The sequence below is a fragment of the Oryx dammah genome, unplaced genomic scaffold (genome assembly GCF_014754425.2).
Source record: "Oryx dammah isolate SB20612 unplaced genomic scaffold, SCBI_Odam_1.1 HiC_scaffold_25, whole genome shotgun sequence".
Classification (NCBI taxonomy): Eukaryota; Metazoa; Chordata; class Mammalia; order Artiodactyla; family Bovidae; genus Oryx; species Oryx dammah.
The window spans coordinates 100,340,458-100,361,348 of NW_024070209.1; the positions used below are offsets into that span (position 1 = coordinate 100,340,458).

The 20,891-nt window shown below is 52.8% G+C and overlaps 1 protein-coding gene across 16 annotated transcripts in view; it reads left to right on the top strand.

Moving 5' to 3' along the window:
- PRRC2B (proline rich coiled-coil 2B) overlaps positions 1-20,891 on the top strand; it is an 84,441-nt gene that overhangs the window by 17,549 nt on the left and 46,001 nt on the right. For 15 of the 16 annotated variants that reach the window (XR_005718477.1, XM_040225412.1, XM_040225423.1 and 12 more), the window contains exons 2-6: positions 10,060-10,229; positions 11,621-11,798; positions 13,797-13,899; positions 16,139-16,211; positions 20,135-20,278. Coding sequence is in view for 15 of the 16 variants with exons in the window: in XM_040225412.1 (XP_040081346.1) it covers positions 10,115-10,229; positions 11,621-11,798; positions 13,797-13,899; positions 16,139-16,211; positions 20,135-20,278 (613 nt within the window). In the remaining variant the exon portion in view is untranslated. The remainder of the gene's footprint in view (positions 1-10,059; positions 10,230-11,620; positions 11,799-13,796; positions 13,900-16,138; positions 16,212-20,134; positions 20,279-20,891) is intronic. The other variant, XM_040225413.1, reaches the window with a different exon arrangement.

Here is a 20,891-nt window from a genome sequence, read left to right on the forward strand (position 1 = left end):
TTCTTGAGTCCCCAAGAGCCTGCCTTTTTTGAGAAGACCCCTTCTTTGCCAGGAGTGTGGAGACCTCGAGGGAGGCAGTCTTGTTTGTCTCCCTCTCTCCTGTGAGGCTAACTGCAGAGGGAGTTTCAGGCCCTCAGGGCCTGGGCCTCAGGTTTTCACTTAGCTTCTGTTTTTGGCTCCTTTCCTCACTCCCACCACCCTCTTTGACCTGGTGTTCTCCAGTCTAGACTTCTCTTAATTTATCCAGAGAGGAGGGGAAGAGGGAGCTGACGTGGGAGGCTGGCTGTTGTACATACAGCCTTTCTGCAAGTGCTCCCAGCTCTAACATCTTCTCCCCTCCTCCCACCCCGCCCCAGCCCTGCAGTCTTACAGGGCGCCCAGAGCTCCTCGCACTTCCTGAGCTCTCTGGAGTCCTCAGTTTCTAGGATCCTTTAATCTCCTGTTTGTTACGACTCATGTCTGTTCTTTACTAAAGTTGTCCCTGTCTTTTGGGTTCTCTTTGTTGTCGTTTTTTAGAGGGTTTTGGAAAGATGAGCCATAAATGCCTGTGGTCTTTATGCTGTGTTTAGCCAGAACACCCCTACTTTTTAAAGAGTTTCTGTGAATCAAGTGAAATTGAATGAAGGGTCATTTCTGGGATGTGTGTGCACATGTAGATAGGTATACAGTCACGTTTATGTACGTATGTGTAATTGTGTGTGTTTGTCGATGACACCACTCAGCTGCTTTTTTCCACGTGATCAGTGGTGGTTGTCTCATAGCGTTAGGACATCTAGCCTTTGCAGTTGTGGCTGCAGAGGTTTGCAAGTCCCTGAAGAAAGGGTGGGTTGGGACGTCTGGTCATTTGGCACCATGTCCTTAGAGAGCTCTCTGTTCTCTTGAGAAGGGAGGGACCCTGAAGGTGCAGGGTGGGTGGGGGTAAGGGAGTGACCAGACCTGTTGGTGGATTTCTGCTCTGCCACAGAGGTCTCCATTGCACCTTGGGACCACTATCTCTAGTCTCTGCAACAGCCTTCCAAGTAGATCTTCTGTCCCCACAGCGGGGTTTGGGCTCACAGGCTCCTTCCATCCTCTCAGTCTGTGTGGAGAGAGCTGCTGCCTGCTGGAGGGAATTGGTCCTCGTGGGGAGGGCTTGCCCCCAGAGCCCGTGCGGCAGCAGTCACTGCTCTCTGGTGATAGAGCCAATCTCTCTCTCTCTCTCTCTCCCTCTCTCTCTCTCCCATCCTCTATTTTCAGCAGTGGATCTGTGAGGTCCTGAGGTTTGGCAAGGTTGGAAGGCATGCTGTCTCCTGGGCTAAAGAAAAGCACTTCCTGCCAGTTAGTCCTCTCGCTTGCTTCCAGTGCCCAGACTCCAGCTGCTGCGGGTGACGTCATTCCTACAGGAAGGGCTTTGGGTGTAAACACAGTTGCTGGTGGCCGCATGGGGCGGGGAGAGTGACAGGCGCGGCTGGCTGGGACAGCGGCCTCCAGTGCTTGTGCTCAGCTTGTCTGCAATATTCTCTAAGCTTTCCTTAAAATCACTTTCATAATTTTTTTAAACGAAGATCTGTTTAGAATTTAGATAGTAGTTTTTGACTTCTGTTGCTGAACTCTTGAAGTAGGAAACAAAACCACAATGGAAGAGTAGCAGGAGGCAGACAATCGGCATCGCAGCCCGGTGGCCCCTGCGTCCCGGTGACTTGTGCTGGTCGAGAGGCCCAGCAGTCTGGCTGGGAACTGGGTGGCGGTGATCATTTTTCATTTTGTTTTTTAAGCTTCACGTTTTTTTTGTATCCAGCATCTATTCCTTGTTACTCAGACATGTTGGGGATAAATGAATGAGCAGGACCAGGGCTGTCCACTGCAAGTCTGTCCTCACCCCAGCGTGTGGCTGCCTTGGATGCCCCTGCTTACTTCCCTCACGTGGGATGCCTTGAAACCGGGGCAGCTCAGTGCTGTTCAAAATGCGGTCGCAGTGGAGTGTTGATCTCCAGGGTTTCTGAGCATTAAAGCACATCTCTGTCTCCCAAGAATTAATTAAAGGTGTCCACAGGCAGATCCTGAGCCCCCGTGAATTTTCGGTCTTGGTTTGAAGGTCTGCTCTCTGCCGTCAGGGTCCTTAGGCTGTGAGACCGCAGAGAGGGGTCAGGTCCCTGAAGCCTGGAGGTAGGCAGGAAGCTGGAGGCGTCACTGGCCGCAGAGGAGTCGGAAGATTGAGTAGTGTTGCAGGGCCAGTGGTGGTGCTGAGCCTGGGGTCCAACCTGCGGGAGAGCCCTGGGTCGCATGTGTTGTGTTCTTCATTCGTTTTTTCCTGATGCCAGACCTTTGAGGTGCATAGCAGGGTGTTCATCTCAGTAAATCCACAGGGAAACCGGCCAGTGTGGAGGTGACATGCGACCTGAGTTTGGAGAGAGGAGAGCAGCAGGGGTGGGGTGGGGACGAGAGTGGTAGGGGTGTGGGGTCGCCTGTTTGTCCTGGATTTGACCCTCCAGCGAGCATCAGGATGAGGTTGAAGGTGTCTGAGCAGGTGCCTGTGACCTGGTTTGGTTCTGGTAGGGGGTGGTTAGGGCTGGACGGGGTTCAGGGAAGCAGGGGCGGGGCTTGCAGACCCCAAAGTGTGCCGGAGAAGTGGGGGTGGGGAAGGGCTCTAGGCCCTGCAGCTCGGCCGTCGCCCTTACTGCCTTCCTGTTTCACTGCGTTGGCTTCCTGAGCGTGCTCTTTCCTGGGGGGGTGTTTCTCTCCCGCATCGTCCTCCCCTTTGTGTCCCTCGGGCCTTTGCTTTCCTTCTGCCTGTTCTCCTGCCTGTGGAGGTGTGTGCTGTGTTCTGCAGACATACCTCACGCCTGTCCTGCAGAAACCTCACCTGCCTGGGGCTCCCGCAGGTGGGATGATTGGGCCTGAGCTCCAGCTTTGCAGGTGGGCCAGCTCCTGCCTGTTGGGGCCTGGAGAAATGTTGGGGGGGGGTCCCCTGCTTCTGGCAGGCCAACCTGATTTTCTGACTGGGGCCCCGAAGGGAGCCACTGAAAGCTGGAGGTATGGAGTTGGTGGTGCTGTCGCTGGGCGAGACAGCAGAAGCTCTCCTGCAAACCCAGGTGGGGCCCCCCACTCTCCACCCCCCAGCACATCCTGGGGCATACATGAACCCCTTTTTGTTGAGTCCATTTCCATATCTACTACTCCCTTTAGACTAGGGGTCTGCTGGCTGTAGCCGCCAACTCTGGCCCCCTTCTTGTTTCGGTGAATGGAGTTTAGCTGGAACCCAGCTCTGCTGCTTCCTGTTGTCTGGTCGCAGCAGCGCAGGGCAGAGTGGTTGGCGTGTGCCGGAGACGCTCAGTCTGGCCCTCCGCAGAAGGCACTGTGGAGCCTGCTCTGGAGGGCGGGCTGGGGTCTCTGTCGCCTCTACATGCCCAGCACTGAGTAACCCCTTGGCAGCCACAGAGTGGGCAGCACACATCTGAGAACTTGAACTCGGTGGTTGGCACCTACCCCTGTGTTAACGTTCTTTTTCCACAGACGCTGACATGTTGGAGAAGGATGGGATTATTTATTCATCTCATCCTGGATTGTGTGGTGATGGTTCTTTATGTTCTGACTGAGACTGGACAAGCATACTGTCTGGTGACCATGTCCTTTCCAGACCTGCTTATTTCCTGACCTGTTTATCCAGCCCCGCTCTCTGCTTCCATTCCGGAACGGTTCATGCTTTTTGGTGTGTTCTGTGTGGCAGTGGGATCTTTCTTCCCTTTCTCCTCAGCCCAGGCTGGGGGCTTCTGCTTGTGCCTGGTGCTGTGGCACCTAGGCTGAGTACACTGTTCTTGTGGCTTGTGGGTCTTCCCCGGGGACCCCCTCCTCTCTGAGCACGCAGTGGGCCCTTCCTTGTCGGTGACTAGAGGAAAGAGCCATGTGGTGCTGGCTCCAGGTGTCCTCAGGATTGAGGACTGCTCAGGAAAGCAGAGGTTTACCCAAATGTTGCCAGACTCAGGGACACCTGTGAAAGCCTGGGTTTGCCCCGATGTAAAGCTGGCTGTTGTTGGCCAGCAGCGTTGGCGTGTAGAAAATGTTCCTTGTCTAGCCTCGTCATCTGTGCAGTCGCCTGGGAGGCACCCTTTGAGGCAGGGTTGCCACATGGCTGGGCTGGGGCGCTTGCTGTCCCCCCGGCCGAGCCCCAGCAGCCTGGAGTCAGGGTCCCCGGACACAGAGTCTGCAGCCAGGTGTCCCCGCCCAACTCCAGGCCTGCCCCAGCACTCAATGGCCTGTGCCCCTGGGCGGTTTACTGCTCTGTCCTGACCATAATGTAGTGTCTTTCTCTGTAAAGCGGGCTGATGACCGTGGTGTCTTCTGAGCATGGAGGACAGTGAGTGTCAGCGGGTGCCCAGCTCGCCCTGAGCGCTAGCCCGGGGAGTCCCCGGCTGGGCGGGCGTCTGCCGCTGGCTAGTACCCAAGTGGAAGTGAAATGAATCCTATTACTTGGAAACGGCTTTTTATAAGCTGGAAGCTGGGAGGTCCTCCCTCTGGTGTATGAGAGCAAGCGTCTTCTGGTGACCTGACGGCTGGGACTACTGTCTGGAGGGGCGGGGCCTGGACTAAGTTGCCTTTGTTGGCGAATCTTTCTGGTTCCTTTGTTCTTATAGAGCCTTTCCTCTCGGCACTTTTAGGAAAGTTGCCAGAATAGGCAGACCCGGATTTAAGATGTCCGTTTCTTCATTCCCCTAAAGTTGTCTTCACATGGATTTGGGGTGCTTTTTTTCCTTCTTTCTTTCTGGGTGAGAATGCCCGGGGACCCAGGCAGGGCCTGGGGTGTTGGCTGGGCTCCCGGCTTGCTCTGTGCCACCCACAGAACCTGGAGTCTCCACTGGTTCGTCCCCAACGAGCCAGGCTGAACGGACATGCCCCTGACCCACCAGAAGCATGTTCTCTGGCCTCCCAGCCTCACGAGCCACACCCATGTGTTTGTCTCTGCCATCTGACAGGCTAGTCGAGCCCTTGTGTAATCTTTGCCTGTGTGTTGACAGACCAGAAACTCAGCAGATATTCATAAGCTGGATAAAGCCACACTAACAGTATTCTGGGCCTGATGTTTGTGAAAACCCAGGGGTAGGCAGAGCAGCCAGAGACGCAGGTGGAGCAGAGCTGGGCCCTCGACATGACCCCGATTCTTGGAGGAGATGGATACCTGGGTGTGCTGGTGGGGAAACCAGAATGATTTTATTTGTATTTGGTGTTTGTTCAGTGAAGTCTTCATGCAAAGAACCCTTGCATGAGGCTGGTGTCTGTGACCTTGCTTTGTGAAGGGCCAGGTAAATACCAGTAGTTGTTGCTCCGTGGGCCCCAGGCGGCCTCTTGGAGTTTCCTCAGGCTGGCTGTGTGTAACTGGCCCGCCCTGCTGGAGGGGGAATTGGGCCTGAAGGACGTCCATCTGTGCACTCTGTGGAGCCTTATGGTGAACGAGTATCAGGCCCCCTCCCCCACAGGGGCTGTTTCCATAGCAATGGGGACTCAGTTGCATTGCCTGTTAGCACCCCAGATTTCTGTAGCAATGCAGAATCCAATTCCGATGTGTGGTGAGACGCTGCTTTGACAATAAACTGCATAATTTCATGGCCGTGGGTTATTAACATTGGGTATGTTTGATTTTAGAACCTGTTGGCATTTGTGAAATCTGGCTGTGGTCCCTCAGTCTGTGTGGGAAAACTCAAGTGCATAACTTGGTTAAAAAGTGGGAAAGGGGCCTTCCAAAAAGTACGCCTGTGGGTTCAGAGCAGGTGTTAGTCCAGCGCGTTCCTGTCTTGGCTTCGCTGAGGGGCTTTTGTCAAAAGGAGTAGAAAGCATATTCCCTAAACGTAGTAGGTGCTCGGTTAGCATTTGCTGAGGGATTGAGTTTATTTAGAGGACGTAATTCAAGCAACAATTGTTGACCGATTAACACTTCTTAGCTCCCATTGGCTCAGATATTTTCCTTATTTTTTTCCAGGATGCCAAGGGTGGGGGTGCGGTCAGGCTCTGGTTCCCTAGTGCTTTTTGGGGGTGAGTGTGGGGACTGGTTAGTTCTGAGTGGTGTGGTGTCACCAGGAGACCCACTGAGCGCTCTGTGTCCACTCTGACCTGTGTGCACTCTGACCTCTGCCCCCGGGCCCAGGCAATGCAGAATTAGGGAGAGCTGTTTGTATCAGTGAACTGGTGGAAATTTGGACTAAGGAATACTTCTTAAGATTTACTTTTTATCGAGGTAACACTGGTTTATAACATTTATGTTTTATCTGTACAACTTTGTGTTTCCGTTTTTGTGTCCCAGAGCATGCTGACCACAAAAATTGAGTTTCCATCCATCACCATACAGATGACCCTCTGCCCTTTCTTCCTCTCCTTGTCCCTCCCTTTCTGCTCACCACTGGTCTCTGTATCTGTGTGTTTGCTTTGGTTTCATTTATTTTTTGCTTGTTGGTTTAATTTTTATATTCCACCTGTGAGTTGAAATCATACAATGTTTGTCTTTCTACATCTGACGTATTTCACTTAGCATTATACCCTAAAGGTTCATCCTTGTTGTCACAAATGGCAAAGTTTTGTCTTTTTAAATGGCTGGGTAGTATTTCATTGTGTATATGTATCACAGCTTCTTTATTCATTCATCCTTTTGGCTATTGTAAATAATGCTGTGCTGAACATTGGGGTACATACGTCTTTTCAAATTAGTATTTTCGTACTCTTTGCATAAATTCCCAGAAGTGGGACTGTCAGGATTCTGTGATAGTTCAAGTCTTGATTTTTTTGATTGCCCAGAATGTCTGATGAATAATTTTTACTTCACTTGTCTTTGTTGGTTTGGTTTTTAGTTCAGTGAGGAGTAGTGTATCTGGATTTAAATGGGTGATGCTGCACCTGTACTCCTGCAAGTCGTGTGGCTGGGAGGGAGGCGCCGCTGGCTTTGTTTAGAAGTGTTTGTAGGTTCAGGGGCAGCAGAGATGTGGCTGAGACTTAGCATTTCCCACGACAGTGCTAAAGTGAGACATTCTGGAACATGCTTCTTATTAATCAGCTCTGTGACTGCAGACGTGTAGGCTGGACGTGGGGCGGAGGTTGTGTCCCAGGCCCAGCTCAGGGCTTGGACACATGGCAGTGCCTGCCTAGTAAAGATGTGTTGAATGAATGAATATATTAGTTTTCTGTTGTTGCTGTGACTGATGACCATAAAACTCTAGTGGCTGAAAACAAAACAGACACATTCTCTCCTGGTTCTGGATGTTGAAAGTCTGCAGTGATGCTGCTGGGCTGAAATCAAAGCAGCGGCAGGGCTGCGTTTCTCCTGGGGGCTTTCCTGGCCTGTTGAGCTTTTCCGGGTGGCCTGCACCCCTCTGCTCTTAGTCCTCTTCCAGCTTTAAAGAGCCTTACTCCAACCTGTGCTCCTGTTAACCACTCAGACTCTGACCCTCCTGCCTCCCTCTCTAAGACCCTTGTGATTACATTAAGCCCACCTGGATAATCCAGGATGATCTGTCCATTTCAGGATCCTCAATTTAATCATACCTGCAAAGTCCCTGTTGGCTGGGAAGGTAACATACTCATGGGTTCTGGGAATTAGGGCATCCACACTTACGTTACTCAGCAGGCCACGGGAGTTTGTGGAGAGCTCAGAGTCCTCAGTGGAGTAGTCCCCTGCTGATGAATAAGAGACCCCGCCCCTCTGCCTGGGCCGCTCCCACTCTGCGGGGGGGCCCCTGCTTGGACCCTTTCTGGAGGTGTAGGGCCTCCTCAGGGGTGCCTGTCGATTTCCCATGTTCAGGGCTTTTCCTTTTAGACCCAGAGTCAGCAGATTTTGCCAACCACATGTCCTGTTGCATATTCTTTGTTTTTTAAAAACAAGTGTGAAAATGTTGGGGGGGGAGGAGTCATCTTTACCTTGAGGGCCTTAGAAAATGAGCCATTGACTGGTGCCTGACTAGTATTTTGCCAACCCATGTTTTGGACTGAACCCTGCAGACTGGGGCTGCCTATGGCTATCACCTTGGGGACAGTTTTCAAGAGCTCTTGTTTAATAGTGTGATGTGTGCACGCATGTGAGTGTATTGGGAGGGGTCATGTTCCTACCCTAGGGAACTTTTCTATTGTTTCTTCTATCTGACAGAAACATCTGAAAATTAGATCTCATCTAGTCTTAATGGAGAATTTCAGGTGGTTTTCCATTTGAAAGCTTATTATTAATTACTGGTCATTCTAACATGGGACAAGATCCAGTCTCTTCCCTGCAGGGCCTTGCAGCCCAGGGTTGAGAAGCAGCCTGGGGAGGTTAGTTATTACCTGTTCTGATTGTGGCAGAAGCTCCGTGTGTGCAGCTTTAGGGGCAGGGATTTAAAGATAGAGGGTGTGTAGCCCCTGGCACATGAGCAGGCACCAGAGAGGGAGCTGGCATGGAGCGCTCTGATGGGCCGTCTTGGTGAGCGCTTGCGATTATCAGTCCTCATTTGTTCCTTCACGGGGCCTGCTCTCCTCTCCTGGCCACTGCCATGCAGTTGGCCTCCTAGGGCCTGAGCACTGGGCTGCGTGGGGGCCTCTCCCTGGCCGGCTGTGGCTGCCTAAACCGGGATCTGAGTGAGGAAGGGAGTTAAGTACCTGTCCTGGGTGGCTCTGTCCTGGTGGCCCAGTGGTAAAGAACCCACCCATCTGCTAATGCAGGGGATGCGGGTTCCATCCCTGGGTTGGGAAGATCCTCTGGAGGAGGAAACGCCAGTATTCTTGCCTGGAGATCCCGTGGACAGAAGAGCCTGGCGGGCTACAGTTCATGGGGTCCTGAGAGTCAGACATGACTTAGTAACTAAACCATACCACATTGCACATGGGTGGCTGAAGTCCTGTGGGGAGGAGAGTGGCACTTCCGTGAAGGAGGGTGACCCCTGGGTAGGTGACCCCTGCACGTCGTATGCAACTCAGGACGCTCAGCCCTGGGTGTCCATCGAGGTGCTGGAGTGTTTCCAGATACAGAATGGGTGCCTATCTGTTCCTGCACCCGAGACAGTGACTGGCAGGGCTTGAGTATCGCATTTCACGTGACATGAATGAAAGGACGGACGCACCCAGCTTACTGGCTGTGCTCCTCTGGCCGAGGTGGCTTCAGAAGAGGGTGAAATGATGACCTTGCTGCAGCGGCTCTGCCAGGTGCCTGTTGTGAGTCATGGATATTTTCACTTCCCTTTTGTCATTGAAAACATTTTATCAGTAGGCCTAAGTTGATGCTTTAGCTTTTTCCCCCATACGTTGATTCAAGTGGGAAGTTACAGTCACTTGTACAAGTTTTTGTTCTCCCACGATCAAATTTAAAACCTAAAGCCAGGGTGAGCGTAGAATGAAAGCATTGGAGCTGCTGGTCCTCAGTGCCTGGCATGTGGCCTCACTGGGTGTTCAAATCGATGAATGCCAAAGTGAATGAGGAAGGTGCTTCTGGAGGAGCCGGTGGAAAGGGAGACGCTGCTTCCTTGGTTGGCCTCGCAAGATTTTCTCCCAGTGGGGGCAGGCAGTACTGCCCACGTGGGCTTCTCTCCCCAAGGGGGCCTGCTGTCTCTCCCGTCCATGCCCTGTTCTTGGCGCCTGAACAGGTGTTTCCCTCTGGGTGCTGGTTCTTTGGTTTGAAAAGCGCCCATACCAGCTGCTTCATGTGATTTCCTGGCTGTGTACTTCCCTCTGGCGTGGATGTGCTCATCCTGGGAATGGACAGCTTTCCATGAGGAAAGCTTTTTGTGATGTTACATTGTTGTGCTACAAGGGAATGAGCCTTTGTTCTTCTACCTTGAGGAGCTGTCCTTGATTCAGGGGGCCTGATGTGTGAAGTTTACCTCTCATTGTGGCTGCTGAGTGCGGGAGTGCAGCTGATTTTCAGGCAGGGAGAGTTCCTGTCGTTGGAGGTGGGGCGGTGTCTACAAGATGCTCTTTAAGTGTGAGAAAGGCTGCCTGCGTGGGAAGGGCGTGTTTCTAGGGACAGAGTCCAAAGCTTTCCTCACATCTTCAAGGAGATCCATGATCCCTAAGGATTCAGTTCACTGGATAGAGAGGTTCTGGTGGATTAACACTTTTTTCCCCCCCATTTCAAAGGCAGATCGGGAGCGGTGCCGAGAAAAATTTCCTTACTAGATGACATTTCATCGCAATGTCCGATCGTTTGGGGCAAATAACCAAGGGCAAGGATGGGAAAAGCAAGTATTCGACTCTCAGCCTGTTTGACAAGTATAAAGGAAAATCAGTAGATTCAATCAGATCCTCAGGTAAGAGCGGGTAGGGGCCCAGTACCCTATGCTTTCCCTTAGGGAGACTTTTGGGTCTAGGACCAGGAAAACGTAGGGTCCCCTGTCTGGTTAGACAGATGTGGTCCACACAAGCCAGTCTTCTGGGCCTATGGGGTCACCCCCATAGTTCTTGGGGAGCCCATTACCCTCTACTTCTATGTGATGTCCTATTTCAGACCCTGGACTATTCCTGTCTGCTGTAGCAGGATTATTTCCTCATCTGTCTTGTCTTATTGAAGCTCTGGCTATTTTGAGCCCGATGGGTAGAATGGAATTTAATTTGCACTAGAATTACCCTTTTTAGCTTTTGTGGTTCTGCTATTCCGGAACTTGGTGGGAAAATTTCCTGTTGATTCTGTCCACACCCCCTGAGAATCTTTTGAATGTCGGGGTCCCTGCTCAGGCTTGGCTGAGTCCCCGCAGTCCTGCTGTCATGAGGACAGAGCATTCTCCCCTTGCACAGGGCTGGTGATTGTGTGGGACGGAGGTTTTGGAGCCTGGCTCTTCACTGTGTCCTAAACTTAAACTCCCTGAGCCTACTGCCCACAAATAACCGGAAGCCTCCACAGTGGCTTCAGCAGCCTGTGTCTTTGAAGTCCTGGATGAAGAGCTTGTCAGTTCAGTTCAGTTCAGTCGCTCAGTCGTGTCCGACTCTTTGCGACCCCATGAATCGCAGCATGCTAGGCCTCCCTGTCCATCACCAACTCCCAGAGTTCACTCAGACTCACATCCATCGAGTCAGTGATGCCATCCAGCCATCTCATCCTCTGTCATCCCCTTCTCCTCCTGCCCCCAATCCCTCCCAGCATCAGGGTCTTTTCCAGTGAGTCAGCTCTTCGCATCAGGTGGCCAAACTACTGGAGTTTCAGCCTTAGCATCGTTCCTTCCAAAGAAATCCCAGGGCTGATCTCCTTCAAAATGGACTGGTTGGATCTCCTTGCAGTCCAAGGGACTCTCAAGAGTCTTCTCCAACACCACAGTTGAAGCTTGTAAAGTGACTATAAGTTATGACCAAGCACTTTTGTGTGTTTTTGTTTTTGTTTAAAATATTTTGATTTATTTATTTGGCTGCACTGGGTGTTAGTTGCTGCACGCAGGATCTTGAGTTGCAGCGTGCGGGTTCTTAGTTGTAGCATGTGGGATCTAGTTCCCTGACCAAAGATTGAACCCAGCCCCCTGCCTTGGCACTGCAGAGTCTTAAGTCACTGGACCACCAGGGAAGTTCCTTCTCATGGCAGATCTGTCCCTTGTTTTTCATTTGGTTGCCATTGTCATCATCACTTAGAGTTTAGAAGAGCAGCCGAGTAAACCCAGAATCTCTGCTTCCTCGACTTCCTGTGCAACATCTCTTTCCATCCCTCCCCCTGCAGTTATTCCTCGACATGGCTTACAAAGTCTCGGGAAAGTTGCCACGGCCCGGCGCATGCCACCGCCTGCAAACCTGCCAAGTCTGAAGTCTGAAAACAAAGGAAACGACCCCAACATCGTGATAGTACCCAAGGACGGAACAGGATGGGCAAACAAGCAGGACCAGCAAGACCCAAAGAGGTGAGAGCGAGGGTTGGGCAGTAGGCGGGAGTTGGAGGACGCCTCTTCCACCTCTACTCCTGCTGCTGAGTTGTTTCTCGCTTCCTGGCTCCTGGAGCCAAAGCGGCAGGGTTTCTGTGAGCCACCTAGTCCCCAGTGATCAGTGTCCCTCGTGGCTTATTAAGAAAGCCCTCATCACTCCCAGAGGAGCTTATGCAATGACTCGAGCCAGTTCCTGAACAACCCACTGTGGACAGAGCCGAGTGCTTGATTTTGGTTGGGGTCCCTGGGTGCGGGGCCCCAAGTGGAGAAGGAGGAACCTTCCGCATTGAGGGATCACAGTGCCCCACATAGGCGGCTGCTCTCCTCCCCACGACCCGGTCACTGAGGAGAGCCACGCCAGGCCCAGGCACTCCAGGTCAGTGCGCAGCTGCCCTGCATTGGGGACGGGTAGGAAGGCATCAGGCAGGGACAGGGCCTCACAAAGGCCAGCAGGCGGAGCCCGGCTGCTGGGGTTTGCTTTTCAGGCAGTGGAAATGGAGCGGTTTGGCCTCGTCCACCTTTGTGCCCTGTTTCCCTGAGGTCCAGCTGCTGATACTCCAGACCCAGAAAGTAAAGGTGGCCCAGATCACGGCCTGCCAACCAGGGTCCCTTTCTCTAATTGAAAATGGCCCAAAGCTTCCTGTAGTTAATTCAGACAAGATGTAGAGAGTAAACAGATTATTAGGCCAGGTGATTGATCAGTAATAAGCAAATACTGTAAACATTTCCTAACAATCTGAATAGGGATCGTCCCAATTCATGGTGTAGTGTGACTTGTAGAACAGGCACTACTGTGTGATTTCTAGCCAGGCCATTTATTAGCTTTGTGGAAGCTGGGGAACCATTTGACTTCTGACCATCAGTGTCCTCCTGTGAAGTACAAATAACCTCTGGCTCCAGGGGCGGCTACAAGAGAGGGGCGAGAGGACAGGGGTGACATGCTTGGCACAGGGCCTGGTGGGTGGCAGATGTCAATGTTACTCTTCCTGTCAATCATAGACACTGCAGCCTCTAATGAAACTGATGCTACATGTTTCAGTGTAAGCAGTGAAATGCCTCTGCTACTGCTAGTTCTAGAGAGCTAGGACAAAACCTCGCTCCCTCCCTTTATCCAGTCTTAACACACCGTAGGCATAGCATCGGGCAGCTTGAACAGGGCCGGTGTGCTGAAGCATGTTTGCCAGCGAGAGGTGGAGAGCGTTGGTAGTGGCGGCAGATGCTGGCACTGCATCTCTGCTGCCCCCTCCCTGGTGGTCAGGGAGGTGGCCGAGTGGGGAGGACCACACCTGCTGGGACTCGGTGTTTGGAGTACACAGAAAAGTTCATTGTGGTTTTATCTGTCATGGAAGAGAATCTGGAGATCGGCACATCCTAGGCCTCCCAGCTGTGTCATTAGAAGAAAGCGGTGGGTTCACGTGTGTTGTCATACTGAGATGTGTGTGTGGGGTTAGCCTACTTGTGTTAAAAAGTACTATGCTAACGTGCGTAGAAAAATCTGCTAGAGTTTCTCTCTGGAGGATGAGATGGTGACACATTCTGTATTGTATGTATTTATTTTTACCTTGAGCATATATATTTTTTCACAAACTGATAGGTTAAAAAAAAAATCTGTTTCAGAGCGGTCAGCCCCTGAGGAGCTGTGAACCTTTGGTCAGGAGTGAGAGGCTGGGGCCCCTCCACCCACCACTGTAGCCGCCTTCATGGCAGATTCTCCGTCTCTTTGTTGTTCGCCCCTTTGTTCACAGTGGGCTTTCAGTCTCTGCAGGCAGAAGCTGTTCAGGAAGGCAGACAGCTGTGCTGGCCGTCCTGTTAGGGGTCAGTGAGCAGACCTGACATGTGGTCCAGTTTCTTGTTCTCTTGGCCAGCCTAGGAGTCTGCCGGGGGGAGGTATTAGTATCCGCCAGAGGAGGTCGGAATGTGGAGGGACCCTGAGGTCATGGCCTATCTGATCCTCATGTGTGTCCTGCCTTCGTCCAGTTCCAGTGTGACGGCCTCTCAGCCGCCGGAGTTGCTGCCGCAGCCGGGTTTGCAGAAATCTGTCTCCAATTTGCAGAAGCCGACACAGTCGATCAGTCAGGAGGTAGGTGCTGGGGACCCCGTCACCGAGAAGGGTGGCTCCGTGTGACCTGCCTGTTCCAGGGGCCAACCTGAAGAGTGGCTTTCAAGAAAGACCCCCGATTCAGGATAGAATGTAGATGCCTAGTTGGATTCCTGTTGGCTTAGCTCAAGGTGAGTCACCTGGGCAGCTGCATGCTAGATCGGGGCCCTGCAGCGTCTCCTCGGAAGCAAGAGCCATAAGGAGACAGCAAGCGTTAGGCCACAGGAGGTTCAACAGTCTGGTGAGTTTGGAAAGCAAAACAAAGCAGGCGCCTTCATGGGTTTTCTTAGCGTCAGACTTTCTCTCTGTGTCTTCAGTATGCTGATGTATCCTGGGTCTCCAGGTGAAGGACATTGTGGACAGCAGTTCCCGAATTTACTTGTCCTTGGAAATGTCTTTTAGCAGACTGTCTCTGGGGACTAGTGTTTCTCAGAACATGCTTTGTGGAATAATGAGCTATAATCCTTCATTTGTCAATGCATTTCAGACACCTCTCTAAACAGAAAATCATGATTAATCAAGAGCTCGTATTGTACTTGGTCCATCAGCGTCTGTGGGTTACAGAGGCTAGCAGCTGGTAGCTGGAAATCTGGACAGATACCTGGCACTCGCTGGCTCTCTTGAAAAGAACCACTCTGTGGGGAACATTCACGGCTTTGCCAAAGGGACACCCTCCTCCAGCCAATACTGAACTGTGCTTTTAAATCAGAGGAAAAGAAGAAGAAAAAAATCTATATTCATGTGACTCCATGTTCACCAGCCTAAGTCCACTGAGGCCTGTTGAACAGTGGGTAGCGTGGAGTTCGTGTCTCTTTCCCAGATTTGAGACCGAGTGCGGTAGGGGGCCTTGGTTGTTCTGCAGCCCTGGCTCTGTGTCAGAGCTGGCTCTGTGAGCCTATTGGAGATGCGCTCGCCGTGTCCCTGCCACGCAGGGCCTGGGCTCCCGTGGAGAATGGGTGCTGTGGGCCCGTCGGGGCCGGATCAGCCCCTGCCCTGGAGCCAGCCCGCGGCCCCTCTGGCACTTCCTGGCTTTCCTCTCCTGCAGAGATGGTGAGAGGAAGAGGCCCCCAGTGTTTTCCGGCTTTGAAACCTCGTCTCAGAGGCAGTTTGACTCTGGGCACGCGATCTGCTGCAGTGTTAGTAACCCTTCCTCGGCCGGCCCCATAGGCCTTCTCTTCCAGTTTGGTGCCCTTGGTGGGCGAGGGCCAGGGGCCCTGTGACTGCAGACCCCAAGGGGGTGGCTGTGGGATAGCAGTGACCTGGGGCCTATGCCTCCTGGTCTGGAGGCCCACCTCCGGCCCCCAGCTGTTCAGACTCCCGGGGGCCTATGGGCATTCCAGGTCACTGGGGGCAAGTCTGTGATAAATGGGTTGTTGCACCTGGTCATTTCTGCCTTGGAGGCTGGAGAGACCACCGTCTGCCCTGAGCGTGTGTGGAGGAGGCAGCAGGGGAGGACAGAAGGAGGGAATTATTTGATCTGGGATCCAGTCCAGTGGGTGAAGAGACGTCATGCTGCGTCAGCTTGGTTTTGTGTATCTTTACCTTCAGTTGTTTAGGCATGTTGCTGGGAGAGGCAGCTGAGCTCAGTGGTTGGGGACCTGAAGGGGCTTTGGACCCTGGTAGGGTGGAAACAGGTCCTGGTCCTCCTTCCCTAGTTGGGTGTCTAACCCAGGTGACCCTGGTGTGCCTGGCACCTGGCCTGCATGTAGGGAGCTTTCAGCAAAGGCGCGCCCAGATGAGGTGGGAGCAGAAGGCTGGGCTTGGGGAGTCAGGCCTTGGAGGATGACAGTAGCCGTGGGAAGTGGTGCCAGGCTGGCCAGAGACACAGTAGGCACGTCAGCTTTCCCATACGTGTATTCTCTTAGCAGCGGCACAGTTTTTAAGGCACGTGCTGGAGTTGGGTTTGGTCTTGTCCCTGGAGCAAGACAGAGGAGCTCTGTGTGGGCGCGTGTTCCAGGCTGTGGCTCTGGCTCTGCTCTGTTACCCTGGGCTGGCCGCTTGCCCTCCAGCCTGCTCTGCATCTGTCGTGTGGCCAGTGCTTCCTGAGCCCGGGCTGCTTCCTGAGTGGAAGGCTATGTGGCAAGCACGTGTGCTTGGGTCCTGCCCAGCTGATGGTAGTGGGTACAGCGATGTAGCCTTGGGGCACCTTGCTGTGACATGGTCGGGGCATAGACAGCAGCCTGCTGGGCTGGCCCTGTTCTCATTCTCTTCCTTCTTTCAGAATACAAATTCAGCTCCAGGTGGACCAAAGTCATGGGCACAGCTGAATGGAAAGCCAGCAGGACACGAAGGTGGTAAGTGAGCGTGTGGTGTCTCACTGGGGCGTGGGAGGGACGAGTACCTTTTCTGGACTGTCCTAGTTCAGTTCAGGCAGCCTGAAGCTCTGTGGACTCTCCTCGCTGAGCGAGGTACTGCCTTTGCCTGGCGTGGAGGTGCTGATTCTACGGACCGTGTCAGCTCTCTGGTCTCACTGAACATTATCACTGAAGACAGTCCCCCAGGTGTGCGGAGGAGACCCCAGCGCTGGCCCTGCACACCCTGGTTGGCTGAGCTGCTAAAGGAACAAGTCCTCACTCAGCGAGCACCCGCCTGCTCCCTGGTGGGGCGAGGTGTCATGTGTGGGGCGCTGGCTTGCGGCCCGGGTTTGTAAATCCGCAGCCCTGGGAGCTGAGCTGCTTGCTTTCGGACGGTCCACCAGAGCAGGCAGAGGTTATGTGGGGTTTGTTGCCATGGTGTCCCGCCTGACACAGGGAGACACACTCAGACGGCTGTTCAGCCCAGGGACGGCGGAGGGCGCCTGGGAGGAGGAAGTGTCCAGAGCCTTAGGTCAGTGCTGAGCAGCGCGCTGAGACGGCCCCAGGGCAGGCCAGGGTACAGTGGCTGCGTGGTGGGGCGGGGGTCCGGGCTGTGGGCCCAGGGTCAGCAGATGTTTTTGCAAGGAGCCAAACATCCGGATTTCTCTCTGGACTCTCCTGGTTTTCCAGCGTTGGGGGCATGTTTCTAGCACGATGTGTAGACAGCACCAGGCAACGCCTCGAGCTGGAAGGGGAGGGGTGGAGGTGTGAGCGGCTTGACCACAGCTGCCCTTTCCTCCGTGACCAGCACAGGCCACCATCTTTACCCTCAGCCCTGTCCTGGCGTTGCCTCTGTCTTCTGTGCGTCCCTGCCGGCCGAGGCCTTGCCAGGCCTCACGTGTCATGGTTGAGAGTGGACACCAGCTCCACGCGCCAGCTGCCCTGCACACCTGGCTGCTCTGCCGCTCTGAGCATGGGCCCTTCTGGGTCAGGTTGCCGTGCAGGTGAAGACTCGCCCCTTCCTCTGTCTCCAGTGGGGATGTCAATCAGTCGGTGTGGCAGGACACGCAGCTCCAGCCGGGAGGGCGAGGTGGAGGGAGTCAGACAAGCAGAGAGGGGTGGGTGGGGGCTGTGACAGGGCCTTTCAGACCTAGACAAGGTCCTTCCATAGGCTTTGTGGAGACCGTTCACTGGGCTGTTCACAGTGGGTCTTTGCTCTCTGTAGCCTCTATTTCTGTGAGGTTGAAATATTCTTAAGTAAATTCAATGTACTTGTTTTTAATTAACAGGAATGATAGAGGTTATTTGAATTAAAGTTGGCACAGCTTTTATGGAGGGCAGCCTGACACTGCCTATCAGTACCAGCCTGATACCCTCTGACCTGGCAGTTCCTCTGCGGGGCGATCACCCTGCAAGTGATACCTGTGTGACACAAGATCTCACTGCCACGTTATAACCGCAAAGGATTAGAAGCAGCCACTTGAAATGTCCATCAAATGATGGTACTTTAATGAAGTGCTGTTTGGCTAGAAGGAAAAATGCAGTTTTCTACTGATCTGGCAAGCTTTCCAGGACATATTATTAAGTGAAAAAAGCATAGAATAGTATGTAGAGTATTTTACCATTTGTGCAAAAAAATCAGGATGAGAGAAAATACGTTTCTAGAAAACGTATGTGCATTAAAAAAAAAAATGATCTCTGGAGGGAAACATAAGAGGAAGGAAGAGAGGGAACAGAACAGAAAAGTGCATATTTTGTGAGGACATTTGATGTAGATCAGGGCTTCCCTGGTGGCTCAGACAGTAAGAATCTGCCTGGGAAGCTGGAGGCCCCAGGTTCCATCCCTGGCTTGGAAAGATCCCCTGGAGAAGGAAATGGCAGCCCATTCCAGTACTCTTGCCATGGATGGAGGAGCTTGGCGGGCTGTTATCCACGGGGTCGCAGAGAGTCCCACACGACCGAGCAACTGACACTTCCACTTTTCTTTGATGTGGAAAGATGGGGTACCTGGGTGGGAGGAGGGCTTCTGTTGATTCTTCTTTAAGGCTTTTTACCTTTGAACCTTTTGATTTACTTATGGAAATAAAACTTGGTTTAGAAAATAATTTTAAAACATAGTAAAATATCCTGTTAACATGTGGTAGCTCATCTGGGAGGCGGCAGAACCCAGTAGCCCAAGAGGAAAGAACAGACGTGTGCTGACTATGACCCCTCCTACACGGGGGTTACAGCCTGTGAGGCTTCCAGGGCTGTGCACAGACATTGTCACGACTTTGGAACTGTCGATGTCCTTCCTGAGTTGACGGACTCTGCATGTGGAGGGTGGTCCCAGGCCTGTTTCACCTGGACCAGGCCCAGGCCTAGGCCTGCCTCTGTGGTTCAGGCAGAGGCCAGAGGTGCGTGGCCCGCAGGCTCTGCTGCCTAAACCACCAGCAGCTCCCTCTGGGGCCTTGCAAGAAGCCCCTGATTGTGCTGCCTCTATTCCTCCTGGCAGAGAACAGAGGGCAGGAGGGAATGCTGGGTGAGCATTACAGGGCATCGAAAGCTTAGGGATATGATTTTGCTGTGAATGTTGGAGTTCTTCACTTTGTCCTTTTTATCTCTGGAGGGCAAGTTTTATTCATAATTAGAATATCACCTTTATGATTATCAAGACAGGAAAAAAGTACTAGGCTTTTTTTGTTTTTTTGGTTATTACTTTAACTTCAAACTGTCTACCTTTTTTTGTGTGTGTGGCCACATGACATGTGAGATCATTCCTTGACCAGGGATGGAACCCGTGCTCCCCTGCAGTGGGAGCTCGGAGTCGTAACCCCTGGACCACCAGGGAAGTCCGTCTATTCCGACTTTTAAAAGTATTGACTTTCATATTTCACTCCTGCCAGTGACCTTTTGATACAATGAGGCAACTATGAGAGTATTGGTCCTCCTTCGTGACACCTGGCGATTGTCTCTCAAGTGAAGCATTGGTTAGTAATGTGTCTGTCTACCCCCGTGGTGGGTTCACCTGACCCCCCTGGACCTTTTTACTAAGGGGGATGGTGGACGGATGGCCACCTTGAGCTTCTGCACTGACCCTGCCGCCTCTTTCTGAGAAAGCCTGTTGTGGTCAGCAGGTGCTCTGATCAGTAATTCCTGGGACAGATGTGGGTGTGTTGCCCGGGGCTCAGGGTGAGTCACAGTTGGATGTTTTCCTGTGTGGTGCTGCGCACGCGCTTTGTGTTCACTGAAGGGACCAGACCCCACTCCAAGCCCTAAAATGCATCACTTGTCAGTGCCCGTTCATCGAAGATGATTGCAGGGTTCCAGTGCCCCTTGCCCTGAGTGACAGGAGCAATGCTCAGGAAAGGCTTTCTCTGCAGGGGTTGATAGTATTGGAGACTGAATGAAAGAACAAGAAGTTGTTCCCGGGATTATAAGAGTTAAAGTGTCTGGCCTTGCAGGGCTTGAGGAGCTTTGTAGGAAATGGTTTACTGGAGTGGACAGACAATGAGGAGGCATTGTGAGCTGTGAGGTGTTGGGGAGGGGCATTACCTCCACCCAAAAGCCGCTGACCTCACTGGACAGGTTTCCCCAAAGACTGTGCTTGTCTCCCCTCTCCTCAGGACCACCGCCGAAAGGACGGTACTGCCTTCCTCCAGGAGTGGGAAGGGAGGCTCAGACTGTAATATCTGCCATACTCAACCTCTGCTGTTTGTGACCAGCTCCGGCAGGGGGCCTGCTGTGGTCTGCGGGCAGCCTCCCCTCATCACCCTCAGGAAACCCTGGTGCCACTCTGTGGGCACAGAAGGCCAGCACAGACGGCACCGTGGGAGGCACTGCCCTTCAGGGTGGTGGGGCCGCCAGTGTGCTCCAAGGCTGAAGCAGAGAACCATGGACACCAGTCTCACCTGCCCCCTGAGTCTTTCTGATTCTCTTGACAGGTTTAAGGGCCTCAAGCCGACTGTTATCCTTCTCTCCCGAGGAATTTCCGACGCTGAAAGCAGCTGGAGGGCAGGACAAGGCTGGCAAAGAAAAGGGCGTCTTAGATCTGTCGTATGGGCCAGGACCAAGCCTCCGCCCTCAGAGTAAGTGAGCTGCAGCCTCCGTCTGGAACAGCAAAGTTCCCCTTCAGCTTCTGCCTCTTAGACACTAGCCATCTCTCAAGCAGCCAGGCTCCCTGCCTGGAGAGCACGGCTGGCGATCCTGTACTGGGTTTTTGTGTCTGTGGACTCACTTCCTGGGCTGGGCTGGAGGTCGCGCCTCCCTTCCTTATCCTTTGGGTCAGTCCAGGCCTGTCCGTCTTCCCAGCAGTCATCGGAGGCTGTGATGTGCCTGGGTGGTCATGGCAGGGACAGCTGAACCAAGGGCAAGTTAACTTGACTCCCAGTTCAAGAGCTTATTTTCTAAGCAGTGGTTTCCAGAGCTAGCTGAGTCTTGTCAGAATCACTTGGGCTTTCGTTAAGTCTGATTTCCAGCCCTCTCCTACCCCGCGACCGAATTAGAATCTGTTTTTTAACATGTTTCCCTGGTTGAGTAGCCAGCCCACCACTCATCTCCATGGCCCCTCATCTGGGGTCTGGCCAAGGGGTAAGCAGGGTTGTGTAGCAATTCTTATTGGTAATACTTTTTTTCTTCATGGCCTTGGGTGGTTAGAATTTAAGGTATTGTTTGGGAATGGGATTTCCCATCAGTTCTAAT